The 17,218-nt window shown below is 31.5% G+C and overlaps 1 protein-coding gene across 2 annotated transcripts in view; it reads right to left on the bottom strand.

Moving 5' to 3' along the window:
- Nucleotides 1–16,225, bottom strand: part of LOC143247785 (uncharacterized) — a 56,101-nt gene extending 39,876 nt beyond the window's left edge. For both annotated transcript variants that reach the window (XM_076496266.1, XM_076496275.1), the window contains exons 1-3: nt 16,095–16,225; nt 12,496–12,585; nt 11,920–12,045 (exon numbers count right to left, since the gene is read on the bottom strand). In XM_076496266.1, coding sequence (XP_076352381.1) covers nt 11,920–12,045; nt 12,496–12,585; nt 16,095–16,118 — 240 coding nt within the window. In that variant the 5' untranslated portion in view covers nt 16,119–16,225. The remainder of the gene's footprint in view (nt 1–11,919; nt 12,046–12,495; nt 12,586–16,094) is intronic.
- Between the last annotated feature and the right edge of the window lie 993 nt (nt 16,226–17,218).

Here is a 17,218-nt window from a genome sequence, read left to right as displayed (position 1 = left end):
TATGTAATAACATTACAAGCTCATAGTATGTGATGTTACACGTGTTAAGGCACTGATTGTCAGACCAAAATGACAATAAAAGTTGTGCACTTTGAAAACGGAGGAAAACATCGGATTTTTTGCCAAAACGCATTCGTGTCCAATAAACTTGTTTGAGAGATCTGCATGTGCAAAATCCCTATAAAAATGCCGGGTTCTCTGTTTCCATAGCTCAGTGTTAAGCCACAGACACGTAATACAGTTACGCCAAGACTGACTGAAGCACAACGCCATTGGTCGCTTGGAAGCAGGCGAATCTCGATCAGATGTTGCCAGAGCTGTGAATGTCCACCTAAGCACCATCACAAGGCTATGGAATCATCACCAACAACATGGAACAACTTGTGACCATCCACGATCTGGCAGACCTCGTGTGACCACGCCCGCACAAGATCGCTAAATCTGGTTACGTTACTTTTGGGATAGGACCACCACTGCGACGTCTACTGCCTCAACCACATCAGGGCTGCGTAGGATTTCCGATCAGACCGTACGCAACCGTCGACGAGATTCTTAGGCCCCATGTGCAACCCATCATGGTGAACGTCAACGACATTTTTCAACATGACAAGGCCTGTCCTCGGACAGCCCGACTCACCACTGTCTTCTTGAGACCACAACATCAACGTTCTTCCCTGGTCCTCCAGATCACCAGATTTAAACCCCATCGAACATCTTTGGGACGAGTTGGACTGACGTCTGTGACGGCAACAACCTCAACCGCAGACTCTACCTCAGCTTGCAGCAGCTTTGCAGGCTGAGTGGATATGATTCGTCATCTCGTCGCTTCCATGGGCAGGAGATGCCAAGCAGTTATTGATGCTCACGGGGGGCATACTCGTTATTGATGTTGAGTGACGTTGAACGTCAACTAGTGAGCGTGGAGTACGCTTTTGCAGACTTTGGATGTTCAGCAGTGAATGTGCAAAGTTTCACACATCATACAGAACTACTCGGAATAAACTTGTTAACAATGTCTCAAATTTTGCCTTTTGCGTTTCGTTTTTGAAGAGTATATAAATATGCGAGTTGGTTAACATTGCTATATATATATATATATATATATTTCTTTATAAGGCACAATGCCTGATGTACTGAGACAAAACTGCTACAGTTATTCTTCATATATTACACAGTCACATTTTTATATAGCTACATTTCTAAGCTGTTGAATAAAATTTGACTGCTACAGCATTGCTTAATATGTTCAATAGCTTTATAGCTACTATAACAAAAATAAAACTGGTAGTTGTCATAATAAAAAATTTCAGTTAGGGGAAATGGGATTAATAAATTTAAACTCACTACTAAAACTAATTCAGTATCTAAAAAAAAAAAAAAAAGACAGTTACAAAAAAAGCCAAAACGACAAGAAAGAATTAACCACACTTTTTCTAAGCCTTTAAAACTTCTTTGTGAAACATTCATTCAAACATAAATAGAGCTAATTAACTTTGCACAACCTAGGTTTCCTTAAACATTCAATCATTCTAGTAAACCACTTGTGTTCAGGTTTCTTGTTATTTTCTTCTGTTACACAAAGTTTACAATTACTGCTGGACCAGCACACCACTGCTTGGACATTCACCATGTTAAGAACCACCTAGAAAACTGAACCAAGATAGAATAAGTCACTGTAACAAGGTAAACCCCATATTAATTTCTTTATAGCAGATGATTATGCAATGACTTTCATACAGATGAACCACCAAAGCATCATGTTGCACTAACAAGCACAAACTTAATCTTCTTTAGATACACTTTGTAGCTGCTAATGCACTATTGCACTTCTGTGGTTCATTCATACAGAAGTCTTCCCAGAATACAAAAAAGAAAAAACAAAAAGTCTTCCATTTATGTGACTCATTTCAATTTAAATATGTTTGACAAATGTTTACTTCAATCTATGTACAATATACATTGATTGTTGAAATTTTAAGAAACATTTATTTTCTTGAAACTTTCACACTTCCTTGGAAAAAAAATACATATGAATTCAATGTAGTGAACAACTGCTTATGCACTGTTAAACTCAAAAGTATATATTTTGTAAAAAATATATGACAGCCACTACATTTGTATAGCATGGCTATACACTTGGAGGGAAGTGAAATGAAAAAATTCTATCTTAATTTCTACTCACTAACCTAAATGAAATAAACCTGTTCTGTATTTTAACTTTCCTCAATGTAAATACATCTATTTTATCATACTGCTACTTAAGCAATGCATAAAAGTATGAACAAGAGCATCTTTATGACCAATTTTAAAAAATAAAGTATTATCTAATACTTTGTCACATACATAAAAGGTTAATTTCTTACTTCACTAAGATCTGTACAGAAGAAACAGTTGCATTCCTAAATTATAAAATTTCATTTAAATACAATAAGCAATTTTATATAGCCATAGCTTCATCCATAAACATGTTATTTCAAACATAACTTGAATACACTTACTTTGAATCAAAATTTGAATGTTATGTAAATTTTTCATATTTCAGGTGAAAAGATTTTCAAAGACAATTGTTTTATTCAAGTAGTTTATAATCACACATGTAGGAAAACCCAAAATTTGACATAATACAACATAGAATTAGTTGATCCATTTTTCTTACATGTATCTCATTCTGAAAAAAGTAGTTAAAAATTACATGTTTAGCCAAACAATTGAGGTTATTACAAATATCCATTACCACCACCAGTTTATTTAACAAGTTGAACTTGTACAACACTAAGTTTTACATATGGGCACCTGCTTAAAATGGATATTTATGCAGTCCTGCCATACTGGTTGAGACCTTTTATATCACAATCATTTACAGGGCTTGCCAAATCACAGATGCCAGACTGCTTCAATATCTAAAGAAAAACGTGAGCTGGTATTTTGAAAATATTTTAATGAATTTTTCATTAAAAATGGTGCTTTTGTGTGTGTGTGTGTGTGTGTGTGTGTGTGTGCGTGCACATATGTATGGTGATATTTGTAATAAAATGTTATAGAAAGGACTGGTACTCTATTTGCATCTCCAATCAGTCTAAAAATATCATAGAGGAGGTCCAAATTAATATAATTCTGCATATAAACAAGTGGGCTCTCAGTTGCAGTCACACAACCGAGATGGTAAGTGATGAGTTGTCTTGAATGTTAAATAATTTTATATCATACAGAAAAGCATGATTTTCCACCTCCAAATCATTATCATGAGCTGCATGGAAACAAAAAACATTATAAGAATAGTGAGATGTTTTTGGCCATTTTCACAAGTTTGCAAAGCAGTTTGTGTATTTTACACAAAACTGAAAACTGAGATATAAAGTTTCTTGAAGAATTGGGTTTGTGGACAAGATGGGAGCGAGCCCCGTATTTCTCTCGACAGAGATACGTTTTTTTTTGTCCTTAGGTTTATTGCTGACTTCAATATGTCAAGGATATGTAGCAACTTTGATGATTTAAGTAATGTAGCAGTTAAAAGGCATAAATTTTAAGAACAAAAGTAATTACACACATAACAGACAAAACTGCCAGAGGGTGAGTGACAGCATATAACTGTTTAGTAATTGCTCTGATAAATTACTGTTGCTATCAAATTCCAAGCAATCCTATATCATTTGCTTCTTTGTCATGTTTAACTCTATCTTTTGAATGGTCTTAATATTAAGAGCACACATTTATAAAGATATGCTAAATACCCAAATACAACTTTTTACAACAGTACAGTCTGAAACAACCATTTTTTGTTTTGTCAGGGAAAAAAAAAAAAGAGAAAGAGACTTTACTAATTATTAGTTAACTACGGGGACCATTACAAAATTATACAGTATTTTGTATCACACTACATTTCATGCGAGATAAGAAGATAGTTTTCACATGTATCAATAAAACTGCTTCAATGATAATCTTACTACAATAATAAAATTTTTACAAGGCCAAATCCAGCCCATGTTTTCCTACAGAAGACAGTGGATGAGTTTTGAAAGAAGAGTTTAGGTTCTGCTATGTTCACAGAACTTTGGTACGGACTGCTTTGTGTAATGTACATGACCTTGTATTTGCTGAGTCATTTACATAATTTCTAACAATAATTTTATAGTATTAACAGTGATTGTGTTTTTTTTTCACCTCTGAAGGTCCCTTTCCACATTCAGTTACTTCAATATCACAGATAAGAAAACTGCAGCCAACAGTATGCTGTAAAACCCATGCCAATGAAGTTGATTAAAAAATATATGGCTGCCAATCACCAAATTAATCTTAATACTTTGGAAATTTCTTATATCATCTGTCACTCTACAGATTATTATTTATAATTAATGTCTAGTCTTTATTAGTCTTTTACAATACATATTTTTAAACTAATTACTTTATTTACAACTTTCAGTTATTCCTATTTAAATTTAGAGAGTTTATTGCTTTTAATTTTGTATTGCAAGGGTAAATTCAAGACTCCACTGCTAGTTTAAATTAATTGCTACAACCTTCAATTATTCAAAATTTTCTGAATCTTTAGTTGTGTTCTTAATTTTATTATTGTACAAAACAAGAATAAACCTTAACATAAAATAAATTTCTAGTAGTAGTAGTCCTAAGACAACTCTGTTTCAATCCCTGTCACTAAAATCATAATGAATCACAGTTATCAAGCTTTTGTGACTCCTACTTTGAGAAATTAAGCATGATGACAAATACATTGGCTTTTATACATGTTAGATCATGAACCACAGCAACTTGAAATTAAAAAAAAAAATTCTTACAGATTTGATTACCTTCATTATCAGAAATAAGACTTGTGACAGTTCATTTCATTTGTGCAATCAAGTTTAATACACAGATTCATACCCAAAGCTCCTAAAGCAACTGCACAAACACCTATGTTTATATGACATTCACTTGATGCAAGTTTTGAAATAAATGGAACGTCAAACAGCAACATTAGCATTGATAACTGTAACCGCTCCATAATGAAGTACAATATTGAACTGATAATATAAAATTTTAATTCTTAAACTCATTTAAAACAACAGTTTTAAGAGAGCTTTGAAGAAAGGGAGATATCAAAGATACACTGATGAAATAAATTTTCAATCCACAATGGCTGTGTGAGAGCTTTTGAATCAAGTAAATAAATCCTGATTGAATTAATACACCTTAAATGTAATAGAAACTAGTCAATCTAAAGCTCAGCACTACTGCAATTACTTTACAAAATTTTAAAGGGTTAGCAAACAAAACTTTTCCAGAGAACCCAAAAGTCACTGCAATTATGAACAGATCTACAAATTCAATGTTCATAGTCCTAAAAGATTTTCATATTTCCACTGTTTTTACTAAGCTTTATTTTCCTTTGAGAAAAAGTTTTTTTCAGATATTCTTGCAAAAGCTATATAGGCTAGCCATCCCCAGACTATGCCTAGTCTTAATAAAATATATTCATGGATAGAAATAATGAAATAAATTTCATTCACTCAAAGGTAAGCTATCAGGAAGATTACATTCTCTCATAAAGTTGCACTTCCTTATAAATTGTATTTCATTTAATCAATGCATTGTGTTCACTTTCATAGAGTATAACCAAAGGAATATGGATGAATCATGCTAACCAAAAGATGAAATTCCTTACAAATGCAAGAATGTAATATCTGATGTTTATCTCGTAGTTCAACTTGCTTCTTCCAATCAAACACACCTGTGATAAGTAAAGTTGACATGGTATTAAAATTATTTCTTTCTTGAACTTTTTCAAATCTGATATCTACTATATATTTCAATTAATTTACTCAATTTTTAAGCACTGCAAATGAGAATAATGTAAAATATTCTGTACACATGAATGTTTTTATTATAAAAACTGTTTGAAATCCTATAAATCATCCTGAAATTACTTGAAACAGCTCATTAAAAAATAAAGTTAGCCTAAATTGGAAGTTTAACCCATTGTCTACATAAATAACATTTTCTGTCTTAAAATATTTACTAATTAACTGTAATAAGTGATTAAAAACCAAAGTCTAATTTGTTTATCAATCTTTTCTGATTCCACTTTTCAGCTTCACCTTTGTCTGCAGAAAGTGGAGTTGATACAATTATTGTAAGACATAAGCAAAGGGAGAACTTGAGGACTTCCATTGTAAGTATACCACAGTACCAGCTGTAATGACATGCATCAAAACAATATCTGACAAATTCTGTAAGTAAACATTACTTCAAAAATGCTTGGACTGCATTACCCAAAATCCTAACAAGTCACTGAATCACACAATTTGGAGAAGACACCCCAAGTCTTCATTTGTTGGGGTGCTGCTGATGTTCTATGCACCTTTAATGAAAGTGCTGCATCCAAAATAAAAGGACTTCAAGAAATAAAAATGACTGCACGACCACACACAAGAAAACGTCTGAAAAAAATTGACTTAGGAAGGGTGAAAGGAGCAGAAAGAGACTTCCTCCAAAAATGGAAATCAAGAACACATGTCATGTAGAAATAAAGAAAGAGTTTTGAGAAAGATGCTTTAAAAACAAAAAGGCAATCTATGTTTCAGGGCTGTACAAGATGAGAAAATTATGTTAGAATAGCTCCTTATACCTATAATAGGGATGTGTATTCATCACATTTACTAAAAAGCTTACTGGCATTTAAGAGCAAAAAGAAATGTTAATAGCTATTTTCTCAAAACAGTTTTCACTGGGGTCACCACAATTTATTAATACGATAACTTCATCATTAAAGCCAATATCACCATGAAATTTATCACACTCATATTATACAGCTTAATTTTTTAAATTAAAAATCTTTATCGACTGTCTATTTATGAATTTAATTACCACTAATAAAAGCATTAATTAAAATTAATTGCCAACAGCTCATTAATGATGTTGCAGAGAATTTGCAGTTTTTAATTCAAGCTTTCAGGATATTTAAAAGAGCATATGCATCAATTTTTATATTTTTATCAATCCTAGGTTATGGTGTTGAAACAATTTATATTACATTTTTATTTTGCTCTGCTGCATGAATTATGCAATTAACACATGAATGAAAGTGTACTTTCAGAAGTTTCAATGCTATACTTTTGTTTTGTACTCAAACTTTATGGTTATAAAAAGCAATTAAACTGTTTCCTCAGCATGTAAATTTGTCCAGTTTTAAGGGTCAGTGATACCTGAAATAAACATTTTAAATTATCTTATGTATATGATTAAAGTTATTACTCAAATCTTTCATTTTCTGATATGCAAATGCACAACTGATAAAATCTTAAGAGCTTTTAACTTCAACAGCAAACATTAAACTTTAATATCATTCATGTTTTTACAAGAAAGACTATCATTCCTATACTACAAGTTTCACTTTTTAACCCTAAAAGAGAGTTGATCATATAGAAATTGCTGTTTTGATGGCATATTTGAATAAGAGAAAATGTACTAAACTAAGTTCTCACAGGTACAGAATTTGAGTCTTTTGTTTAAAGAAATGGAATGAAACTCCCAAAATGTTGATTTGGTGTTACCAAAATGTCTTTCAAAATAAGGTTACGTTTGCACAGATACATGCATTTTAAGCTTGATTTGCTTTTCATGAATCTATGATGCTCACTGGAAATTACAAATGTTAACTCTTTCTTATGACTGTTGTATGAGGCCTGATTAATCATATCCAATTTTGCAAATGACTGAACGATCTAAGATAATGAAAGTGGATACAATAAGAAAAACAAAGTATCTTATCCTTAATATTCCTTCTACATCAATTAATTTATCTTCTTTTGATTGGAATCTAATATTTTTGGATGGCTTCTCTATTTGATCTTTTCAACAGTATTCCATGTGACTGCATCCATTACATTTGCACACACAACATCTCACCCTCCAATCTTGCAACTGAGACTAATGTAATAATTTTTGGACATTTACAAGTTTGGCACTGAAAACAGATCCCTATATAACTTACAAAATGCAAAGAACTTTTATAAGAAACTTAACCATAAACAGGGAAGAAAACCCATTTTCAAATGAAGATTCTTCCTGCAAGAGGTAAACCAATGATAACATAGCTTGTATTGTATGAAAACTTGAATAATGTATTGTTGTCAAAAAGCAATTTCAATGTGTCTTTTTTACCATTTACCAAAATATTGTGATGACTGGAGCAAACTAATTTCTGTATGACTGACTCTAAATTTTAGGGTTAAAAAGAGTTTAAGAGTTTTTATTCTTTGAAACAGAAATGCATCATACAGTTACTTTTATCATGTAAAATTGAAAATCTCATTCTTTCTTACTAGTTTCTAAAAGGTTATCTTATTATGAATTAGAGAGTGAAATTAAGATATGGTTAAAATATAATTACAGTACACACATCTTTTAGCTAATTTAATTTTTTTTTGACAAAAAATGAAACAAAAACTGGGATGTGGAGATTTTAGTATTAAGCAGTTATATAACTGTATGTTGCCTCTGAAACATAAAATAGTGATTCAAATCACAATAAACACATTCTGAATAAATTTCACAACATGAGATTTCCATTACTGCAGTTAACCAAATCAGTGATGTCGAGAAAACCCACTTGTAGAGAAATATGTATGCAAAAACGGCTCATTTGGGTTGAGAAAATATTTTACGTAGAAGGTCGAAACGTTGTTCGCTCTTATATGTAAAATATTTTCTCAACCCAAATGAGCCGTTTTTGCACACATAGTTAACCAAATAGTTTTTTGTCATATTCTATTGTATTTTAAATTCACAACAGTATTTTCTCAAAAATTAAACATTGCATAATTTGAATTTTTAAACACAGTTAGTACTGAACAAATATAATATTGTTAATACCATTGCTAATAATAATCTTAGCAACCCTAAAAGTAAGACTTTGAAAAAAGTTCTTTCCACAAAGTCATATCAGTCAACCTAGACCATGTTTACTGACAATGTTCTCAATTAACTACCCTTCAGTTAATATTTTATAACTAACAAGTATCTGCTAGACTAGTTTTCACTTTTAAATTGTTAGATCTTACTTTATTTTCTTTACTTTTGACTCAGCACTCACTGTAACAGCAAAGCCTTAGAAAATTTGACAAGCTTTTGTGATATACCAGATTACAGGAAAATTAACAACTGTTTTTAAATGTTTCATATTTAAATATGAACCGTACAAGAAAAGCATTACATGTTAATTTGTATTGAAAATACTTTTATGAGTGTACTTACGAGGTCTGTTCAAAAAATACACGGACTGTTTGAATTGCGTGGCTCCAGTTGGTTCCAGGGGAATCCGCTTGGTGTTGCTAGGTTCGCACAGATCAGCTGATTACGACGCCATTTCCCGATTGCAGATATCTTCATTTGTGTATTAGCTACGCGGTTTTAAGTGAAGTGCGATTTTTTCATTTGATGGATTTCAGAATGAATGACCTGAAGGAGCAACGACTTGCTGAGAAATTTTGTGTTAAACTTGGAAAATCTGCGACTGAAACTTTTGCTATGCTTAACACGGCTTACGGTGATGTTGCCATAAAACGTACGGCATGTTTCAAGTGGCATGAATGTTTTAAGGATGGTCGACAGTCCATTGAAGATGATGACCGTCCTTCCACGTCAACTGACGACCCACATGTCGACAAAATCAACACCCTGGCGCGGGCAAATCGACGTCTGACTGTCAGGGAGCTTGCTGAAGAGTGTGGGATATTTGTTGGATCTTGTTACGAGATTTTGACCGAAAAATTGAAGATGCACCGCGTTGCTGCGAAATTTGTGCCTCAGAACTCGTGAGTTTTTGGCCAAACACTCAATCACTGTTCTTCTCCACCCCACCTTACTCATCTGACCTTGCTCCTTGCGATTTTTTCTTGTTCCCCAAACTCAAAAGACCCTTGAAAGGAAGAAGATTTGAGACGATTCCCGAGATTAAGGCAAATGCGACGAAGGAGCTGGAGAACATTACAAAAGAAGCGTAGCAGGACTGTTTCAACAAGTGGAAACACCGTTGGGATAAGTGTGTGCGTTGGGGAGGAGAATACTTTGAAGGGGTCCCAGACTTGTAACTTCTAAATAAAGTACATTTTGTTTTATGACGTCAGTCCACGTATTTTTTTAACAGCCCTTGTATACAAACAAAAATTGATAAGAAAATGGTACTACATAATTACTGATTATCTGTGAGCTGAAGAAAATTAATCCCCTTTCAATAACACTAATAATAATGCAAAATACACAAGTGTACTTACCCCATACTCATTAACATTCAGTGGTAGATTTTCCTTTATTAATATTAGTAAAATAAGTATTGTTGAAGCAATAATTACTCTGAATTACAAGGGGCAGGATGAAGTTTATAAAATAATTTCAATGGGGTAATGTCAAAGTTTTTGCTTTATTATTCATGACCCTGGTAATGCTGGAGATAATTTTATAAAATAATTTCAATGGGGTAATGTCAAAGTTTTGCTTTATTATTCATGACCCTGGTAATGCTGGAGATAATTTTATAAAATAATTTCAATGGGGTAATGTCAAAGTTTTTGCTTTATTATTCATGACCCTGGTAATGCTGGAGATAATTTGCTTTTCTTTGTTAAATTATAACAGATGATTTCAGTATGAAAAAAGTGTCTGCTCATCCATATAGTACAATTCACTTCATAATTCTTTTCATTGCAAGCTGTTGTATAGAAGTAAAATGTGCTTCACTTGAATAAATTATTTTAAGATTTGATATGAAGGATCAGCCAAATTTGGCACTTGATTTTAAGTACTTTAATAATAAGTAAAACATGTGATATGTGCTTACTGTTTATCTGTTACTTTCTATATAAATCCTGTACAGTAAGAATAAGACTCCCTAGTGTCTCAAAGGATATTTCTTATGGATTTGGAGAGGACAAGTAACTTCTCAAATTATAAATGAATATTTGCTTTACTTCACATGGCATTGCAGAAATTTTGGCACAACTCCAACAAAAAAAGAAACCTTTACAAAAGTTTGTGACACTGCTTTTCAGTTTTGTGTGATGATATTGTTCTTTCTTTTACTGTGAGAATAATTTAACCTGTCAAGTTCAGAATGGTTGGCCTTTACAAATTTTCACTATAATAGCTTTCATTAGCACTATCATTTTGGTTTTTATTATTTAGCTCAAAATAAATTTTATGTACACGTCATGATGTGGACTGTATACAAATCCACTAAACGTACCTTTCTTTCATATACACTTAAGTATTAGAAAGATATTTCAGTTATTTTATGTGAGATGCATTCTGTATTGAAAAAAACAAAAAACTCACTGTTGCTGTAACTTATTATACTTACCTATCATTTTAATAGGCTTTAAAGCAGTTAAAAGCTGCCTCCCATCAAAGCAAAAAGGAGAGGAAAACTAAGTACGATGAAAAGACGGTCTGTAGCATCCATGATGTAAGGTAGGCTGGTGAGAAACAAGAAGCCCAGGCCTTTCAAAGGTTTGACAATCATTCATTGCAGTGTCTTTTTGATTTTATAACATCTATTTGTGGAAAATGAAATGTTAAAAAATGAGACTATGCAAAAAAAAGGGGAAAAAAACAAGCAGTGCAAGCATACAAGTTTATGTCGCTCAAAGCATGTTACAGTAAAAACTATCTTCTTATACTCAACAAAGGAGAGTCATCTCTGTAAACCCTCCATATCAAACCTTATTCTGGATGACTGTCTGTAGAGCACATTTAACTTTGCAGCACACTATTCACTCAAATTCTGCAAGAAAACCACAGAGTTCCTGAAAATAAGCCCAATTAGGGTTGGATATGATGGAAAATATTACCATAAATCACCAACTTAAACTTTTAAAAACTAGAAATAAGGGATTTTTTGTATTGAAAAGAAACTTGACTTCACTTTACCTTCTCACCCTCAAGTTGATTGAAGATAAAATCTATAATCACATCATCTTCTATTCCAAGCAGACTTGTTATCTTTTTAGTGATCCATGGCTTGATGATATCCAAGTTCACTTTTTTCATATCCACCTGGCAAACAGATGCTACATATATCACACCAGCTTTGAACTTTACAAAAAAACCTATATAATGAAAACACTATACAAACTGTACACTGTACAAAATTTTCATTTCTCACATGAACATTGCCATGAACCCCCAACTTGTCAGTTCAGAGATAGTTTGAATAAAAATAGTTTTGCAACATCTGGTTTATTTTGTACAATAAACTTGTATATTTTACTAAAAGCTCACCTCATTGTGTAGTATAATACTAAATTCAGAATTATAATGAACCTTCCTTCCCCCATATGGGATTGGTCAAATGACTTGATCCCATACACAGTTAATCAAATACTATCAAAAAATGTTAAAATTAAATATAACATTAGATATATGTAACTACTGTTCACCCAAAATTTTCAAAGGAGATTTGTAATTCAAATAACAGACTTAAAAACTTTTGTTATTTAACTTTACCCTTTTTTCCAAATTTTCATGGAACTTTAATTGCTTTAATAATTTATTTTGCTTGTTGATGAACCGATTGTCCTGCTCAGCACTTGTACCCTAAATGGGAAAAAGAAAAAAGTTTTAAACACTAATTACCAGTACATGTGCATTATAAAATCATAATTTTAAGCTATGTCTATGATACACAGAAACAAGAGATATATAAACCATGCCAGCTACACATGTATGCTGATATTTTCATTACAGGATGGTTAACAGCAGGTGAACATAAAAAAAACATAATAAGATTGATATCTTATTTGATGAACCTTTAATGAAAAAATAATTTACAATAAAAAACAATATTCACGTGCAATAGCCCATTAACTTCTAAACAACCAAATACTTGTTACTAAAGCAGTAACTATTACGTAACTGTTTTATAATGCTGCTTAAGATACACCATGTTTTATAAAAACAAAAAAGCAAGTTTTTTTCACAATGTTTTTCAGTCAGTCTAATTTCTTAAACATGATCACATTGAAAAACACTTCACATAAAAAAATTCACTAAAGTTTTATTAAAGTTCTATGCCAAATTTAGTAAAACTTTCCACTCACGAGTCTTATGGCTTACTCTGACCCAGCATGAGCTTAGAAATTACCACTCCTATTAACTTAAGAATATAGCACAAGGAAAAAAACAAATGAGGCCTCTTTATTAACAAATCTCTTACTAATCTTTTGAATTCAATAACCCTTCAAGTTATCTTTAAATTTAGTGTCAAACCTCCAAGGCTAAGGTGAACTACTTCAAACCAGAATAGTTTATTTCATACATGCATATATAAATTTTGAATATTTGAGAAAATAATTTCTCCAAATAATCAAACTATTTATTTTTTCTTCTTATTCTATGTACAGGAAAAGAAAATCTTAATTCCCATCATTTATTTTTCTTTGGCATTCACTTTTTACCTTTACAAAACCTCTAATTAGAAACTTAAAATTAATTGGAATCTTGTAGTTGACTTTGTACTGGCAAAATTTCAGAGCTTTTAGAAAATGGATTTTCTGATTTATCCAAACCAATATCCTTCGTTGTGGTTTTGAAACAATACTTAATTTCACATAAATATATGTAGTCCCAAATACTTGCATACTATAAAGACATAATTTGGCACACTCATCATTTCTATTCCAAGGCAGAGACCATATAGGAATACTTTTACAAGGGTTTTTCATATTGTGTATTTGTGTTTTTTTACAGCAAAGCCACTTTGGGCTACCTGCTGAGTCCACCAAGGGGAATCAAACCCGATTTTAGTGTTGTGACAACTGTACCAGTAGGGGAATTTTCATTCTGAACTAAATGATGTACTTTTTTTGTTGTTGTTGAATTTTTTCATTAAAATATACATTGGTCAACAATTAACTATTTCATAGTTTTCTATGCTTTCTGGGAATACATAACATCAAACCATAAAAGGGTTTTGTGTACTTGTTTCATCATCTTTTGGTAGATGCTAATACTGTAATTGCTCATCAAGCCAATCAGTATATTTATGAGTTATAACAGCCTAATAACAGAGTTTGAATGGTCAAAATGTTACATGATCACCATTTCCCTTACTTTTATGAATAACTTTGTGTCTAAAATTTCATATGCATCTTACAATTAAATTTAAATTGTTCTTCCACACTGATGCTGGAATCACAAAAAGCTTTTGAATAAAATTAGCCCTTCATACACATATTCACAGAGAAAGAAAATTCATTTCTGTTAAGATGCAAATGTCTTTTATAATCTGGCAAAGCATAATTATCATTAGATTATAGTATTAGGCCTATTATATCAAATAATACATTATTTATATAGTACCTTAGGCATTTCAAGAATTAGACGAGTGTATAATAGAATTCCAAACATGTTACATTTATCATATCCATTTATCTTGACATGTACCATTTACTACTACTACTACAACAGTTGTTAGTGTGTGCATACCATTTACAAGTTGGCAAAGCATGATTATAATTACACTGGAAATAACACATTATATTAGGCCTATTACATTTTTTAAACATTAAAACCTTACAATGCTTCTTTAATCAATTTTTTTTTCTTTTATTGAAATATTAATATTTGTCAGAAGTTAAGACCAGTATAGTTTAAACCAGCTTGAAAAGCTCATCTTATGACACACTGAAGTATAAAAATTCATCTTTTTTATTCAGTGTAACTATTCAGTAAAACAGCATATAAACCTTTTATTTAAATAATAACATTCTTCACTTTTAAACTAATATTCAAACAGTTTTTAAATATTTATCACAAGATGTAGTTTGAAATACCTTTTGGAACATATGATGGATTTTTCCTACTAAAATGATGCTTCATCAAGTAATATACCTACTTCAAACTTTCAAAGTACTTAGCATGAATGAACTGGGTCAAATTACATTTAATATGAAAACACTTCAAAAGAACTTATAAGGTAAAGTATATATACTGAAGTATTACAAGTTCTAAAATGTTACACAGGGATAAAACTAATATAAAAATATTTTCTTTTCACAGATTTTATTTCAAAAGTTTTTATGCTAATGTATTTGCTCCCAACATCAATACATATGAAAGATGTAAATCAGTAAATATATAATTGTAAATTTTATGCTTGGAAAAATTAATAATTTTAATTGATTTATTTTTAAATTTCACACAAAGCTACATGAGAGCAATATTTGCTAGCCATCCCTAATTTATTAGTGAAAGACTACAAGGAAGGCAGCTAGTCATCAACACCCACTATCAACTCTTAAGATATTTAACAAGAAATAGTGTGATTAACCATATAATTATAATGCTTTCATGGCAGAAATGGCAAGTATCTCTGATGGGACAGGGTTTCAAGCATACAATTTTCAGATTACAAGTCAAGCACCCCAGCCACCTAGATAGTTTGATTAGATATCACAGACTTAATCTAATTCAAAATGTTAAGCTGTAGTAGAATTATTCCAATTACCCAAAGTAACTGAATTAATTATGTCTGAAACATCTTAAAGTAAGTGTCTAATTTCATGCAGTTACAATCTAATAGAATACTAGGAGCACTAGTACTAGGCAAATGCCAAAACATCCAATTTCCATTTCATTTTCCTCATCATAAATAATAAAGTTTCCATGTTTAATAGCACTTTGTTAAAAATGTCTAGGAAACTACAATTATTATAACATATAATATTTAATAATAGCACTATTAACAGTTAATACAGTGGAATTCTTGCTCTCAGTCTTAGAAACTTTTTAATAATCGCCATAATGTTAATATTTGACATAACTGGAAAACAAGACCTCATTTTTAAATATTAAAGCTAAATAAGCTTAAATGTTATCATTCCCCTATTTTTCAACATTTTAAAACGCTTAACACTAAGTCTCGGAAGTTAAACCTAGTTCTACTCAACAAATCTAATTATAGGCTTAACGACTTCGTTTAGCCATATAATTTATATATTTTGTTTTTAACTCTCCACGGTAATGAGTATTAAAACTAGCTTATATCACATTCACAGTACCATTAAAAATTACAACAGTATTTCAAAAAGTTACATAATACATACACGAAAAAAGCCTGTGTCTGTCATTTTAACTACGTTTTTGTATTAGAATCAAATCATAAGACCAACAATACCACGTAACTACACTTATCCAAAACATAAGCTTAACAGTGTTATAACTATTAATATATTGAGTAGATGGCGCATTTTGTAAATAAGAAAATGGCATAAACATTAACAATTATGTGATTTCTTTCAAATACACGTCATTTTTTATTTTATTAAACACAGATTATATAACGCTTCTACAAAAATATTTTTCAAACTCTAGTAAGATCTTACTTTTTCGACCTAAACTGTTTGAATGTTTGTTAAAACAAAATGATGTTGCTTTACGAGCGCAATAAACTACAGGCGATATAAATTGTTATGGTGTGAAAGCCTTTAAAAATATGACGAAGCATGATATAATTTATTATAGTTGTCATGGTTTACTGCCAATTTCTCCAAGTTAGAAGTAATGAATTCAGATTAAATTTTTATGGAATGAAGTATATGGTCATATATTCCAATCCCCCTGCCTTACTTCAGCGGAGATCGCAGTAGTGGCATATCCATGGAAAGACAACAAAATATAGCGCAAAGACGGTAGTTAATATTTTAGATATTTGGGGATTTTATGTGAACAGCCATGCAATTGTTTAAACTGATTTCATGCGAAATTACTTCCAGATTTAACTTCATAGCACTTCTTTTTTTTACAAATTTTCTGAGAAACATGTCCTTAGACGATCGAAGCGTTAGCTTAATCCATGATGACGAGAAAACCCACTTGTAGAGAAAATTATATATTTAAAAACGGCTGGTATGAGTAGAGAAGGACAACAACTCAAGCCCAAAATAAACCAATACAAAAAAACACCTTTATACCAATATTAATAAATATAATCCAACATCTAAGCATGCCCTCTCCATTTCTACACTCAATTACACAGGCACCTTCAAACATGTGGTCAGCTACTGGTCCGTAATCTTTTCTTTCTTTGTGAACCTGACGATAACCGAAGAATGTCGAAATGTATAGGTCGCTCTTCTATTAATGCCTTCTCTAGCCATACCAGCCGTTTTTAAATATATTACAAAGCATTAGCATGCTTTACATGGTGATTGTACGCATAATATGTGTT

Source organism: Tachypleus tridentatus, chromosome 1, assembly GCF_004210375.1.
Source record: "Tachypleus tridentatus isolate NWPU-2018 chromosome 1, ASM421037v1, whole genome shotgun sequence".
Classification (NCBI taxonomy): domain Eukaryota; kingdom Metazoa; phylum Arthropoda; class Merostomata; order Xiphosura; family Limulidae; genus Tachypleus; species Tachypleus tridentatus.
The sequence above is the reverse complement of the archived record's forward strand: the minus strand, read 5'-3'. Positions and strand labels throughout refer to the sequence as shown.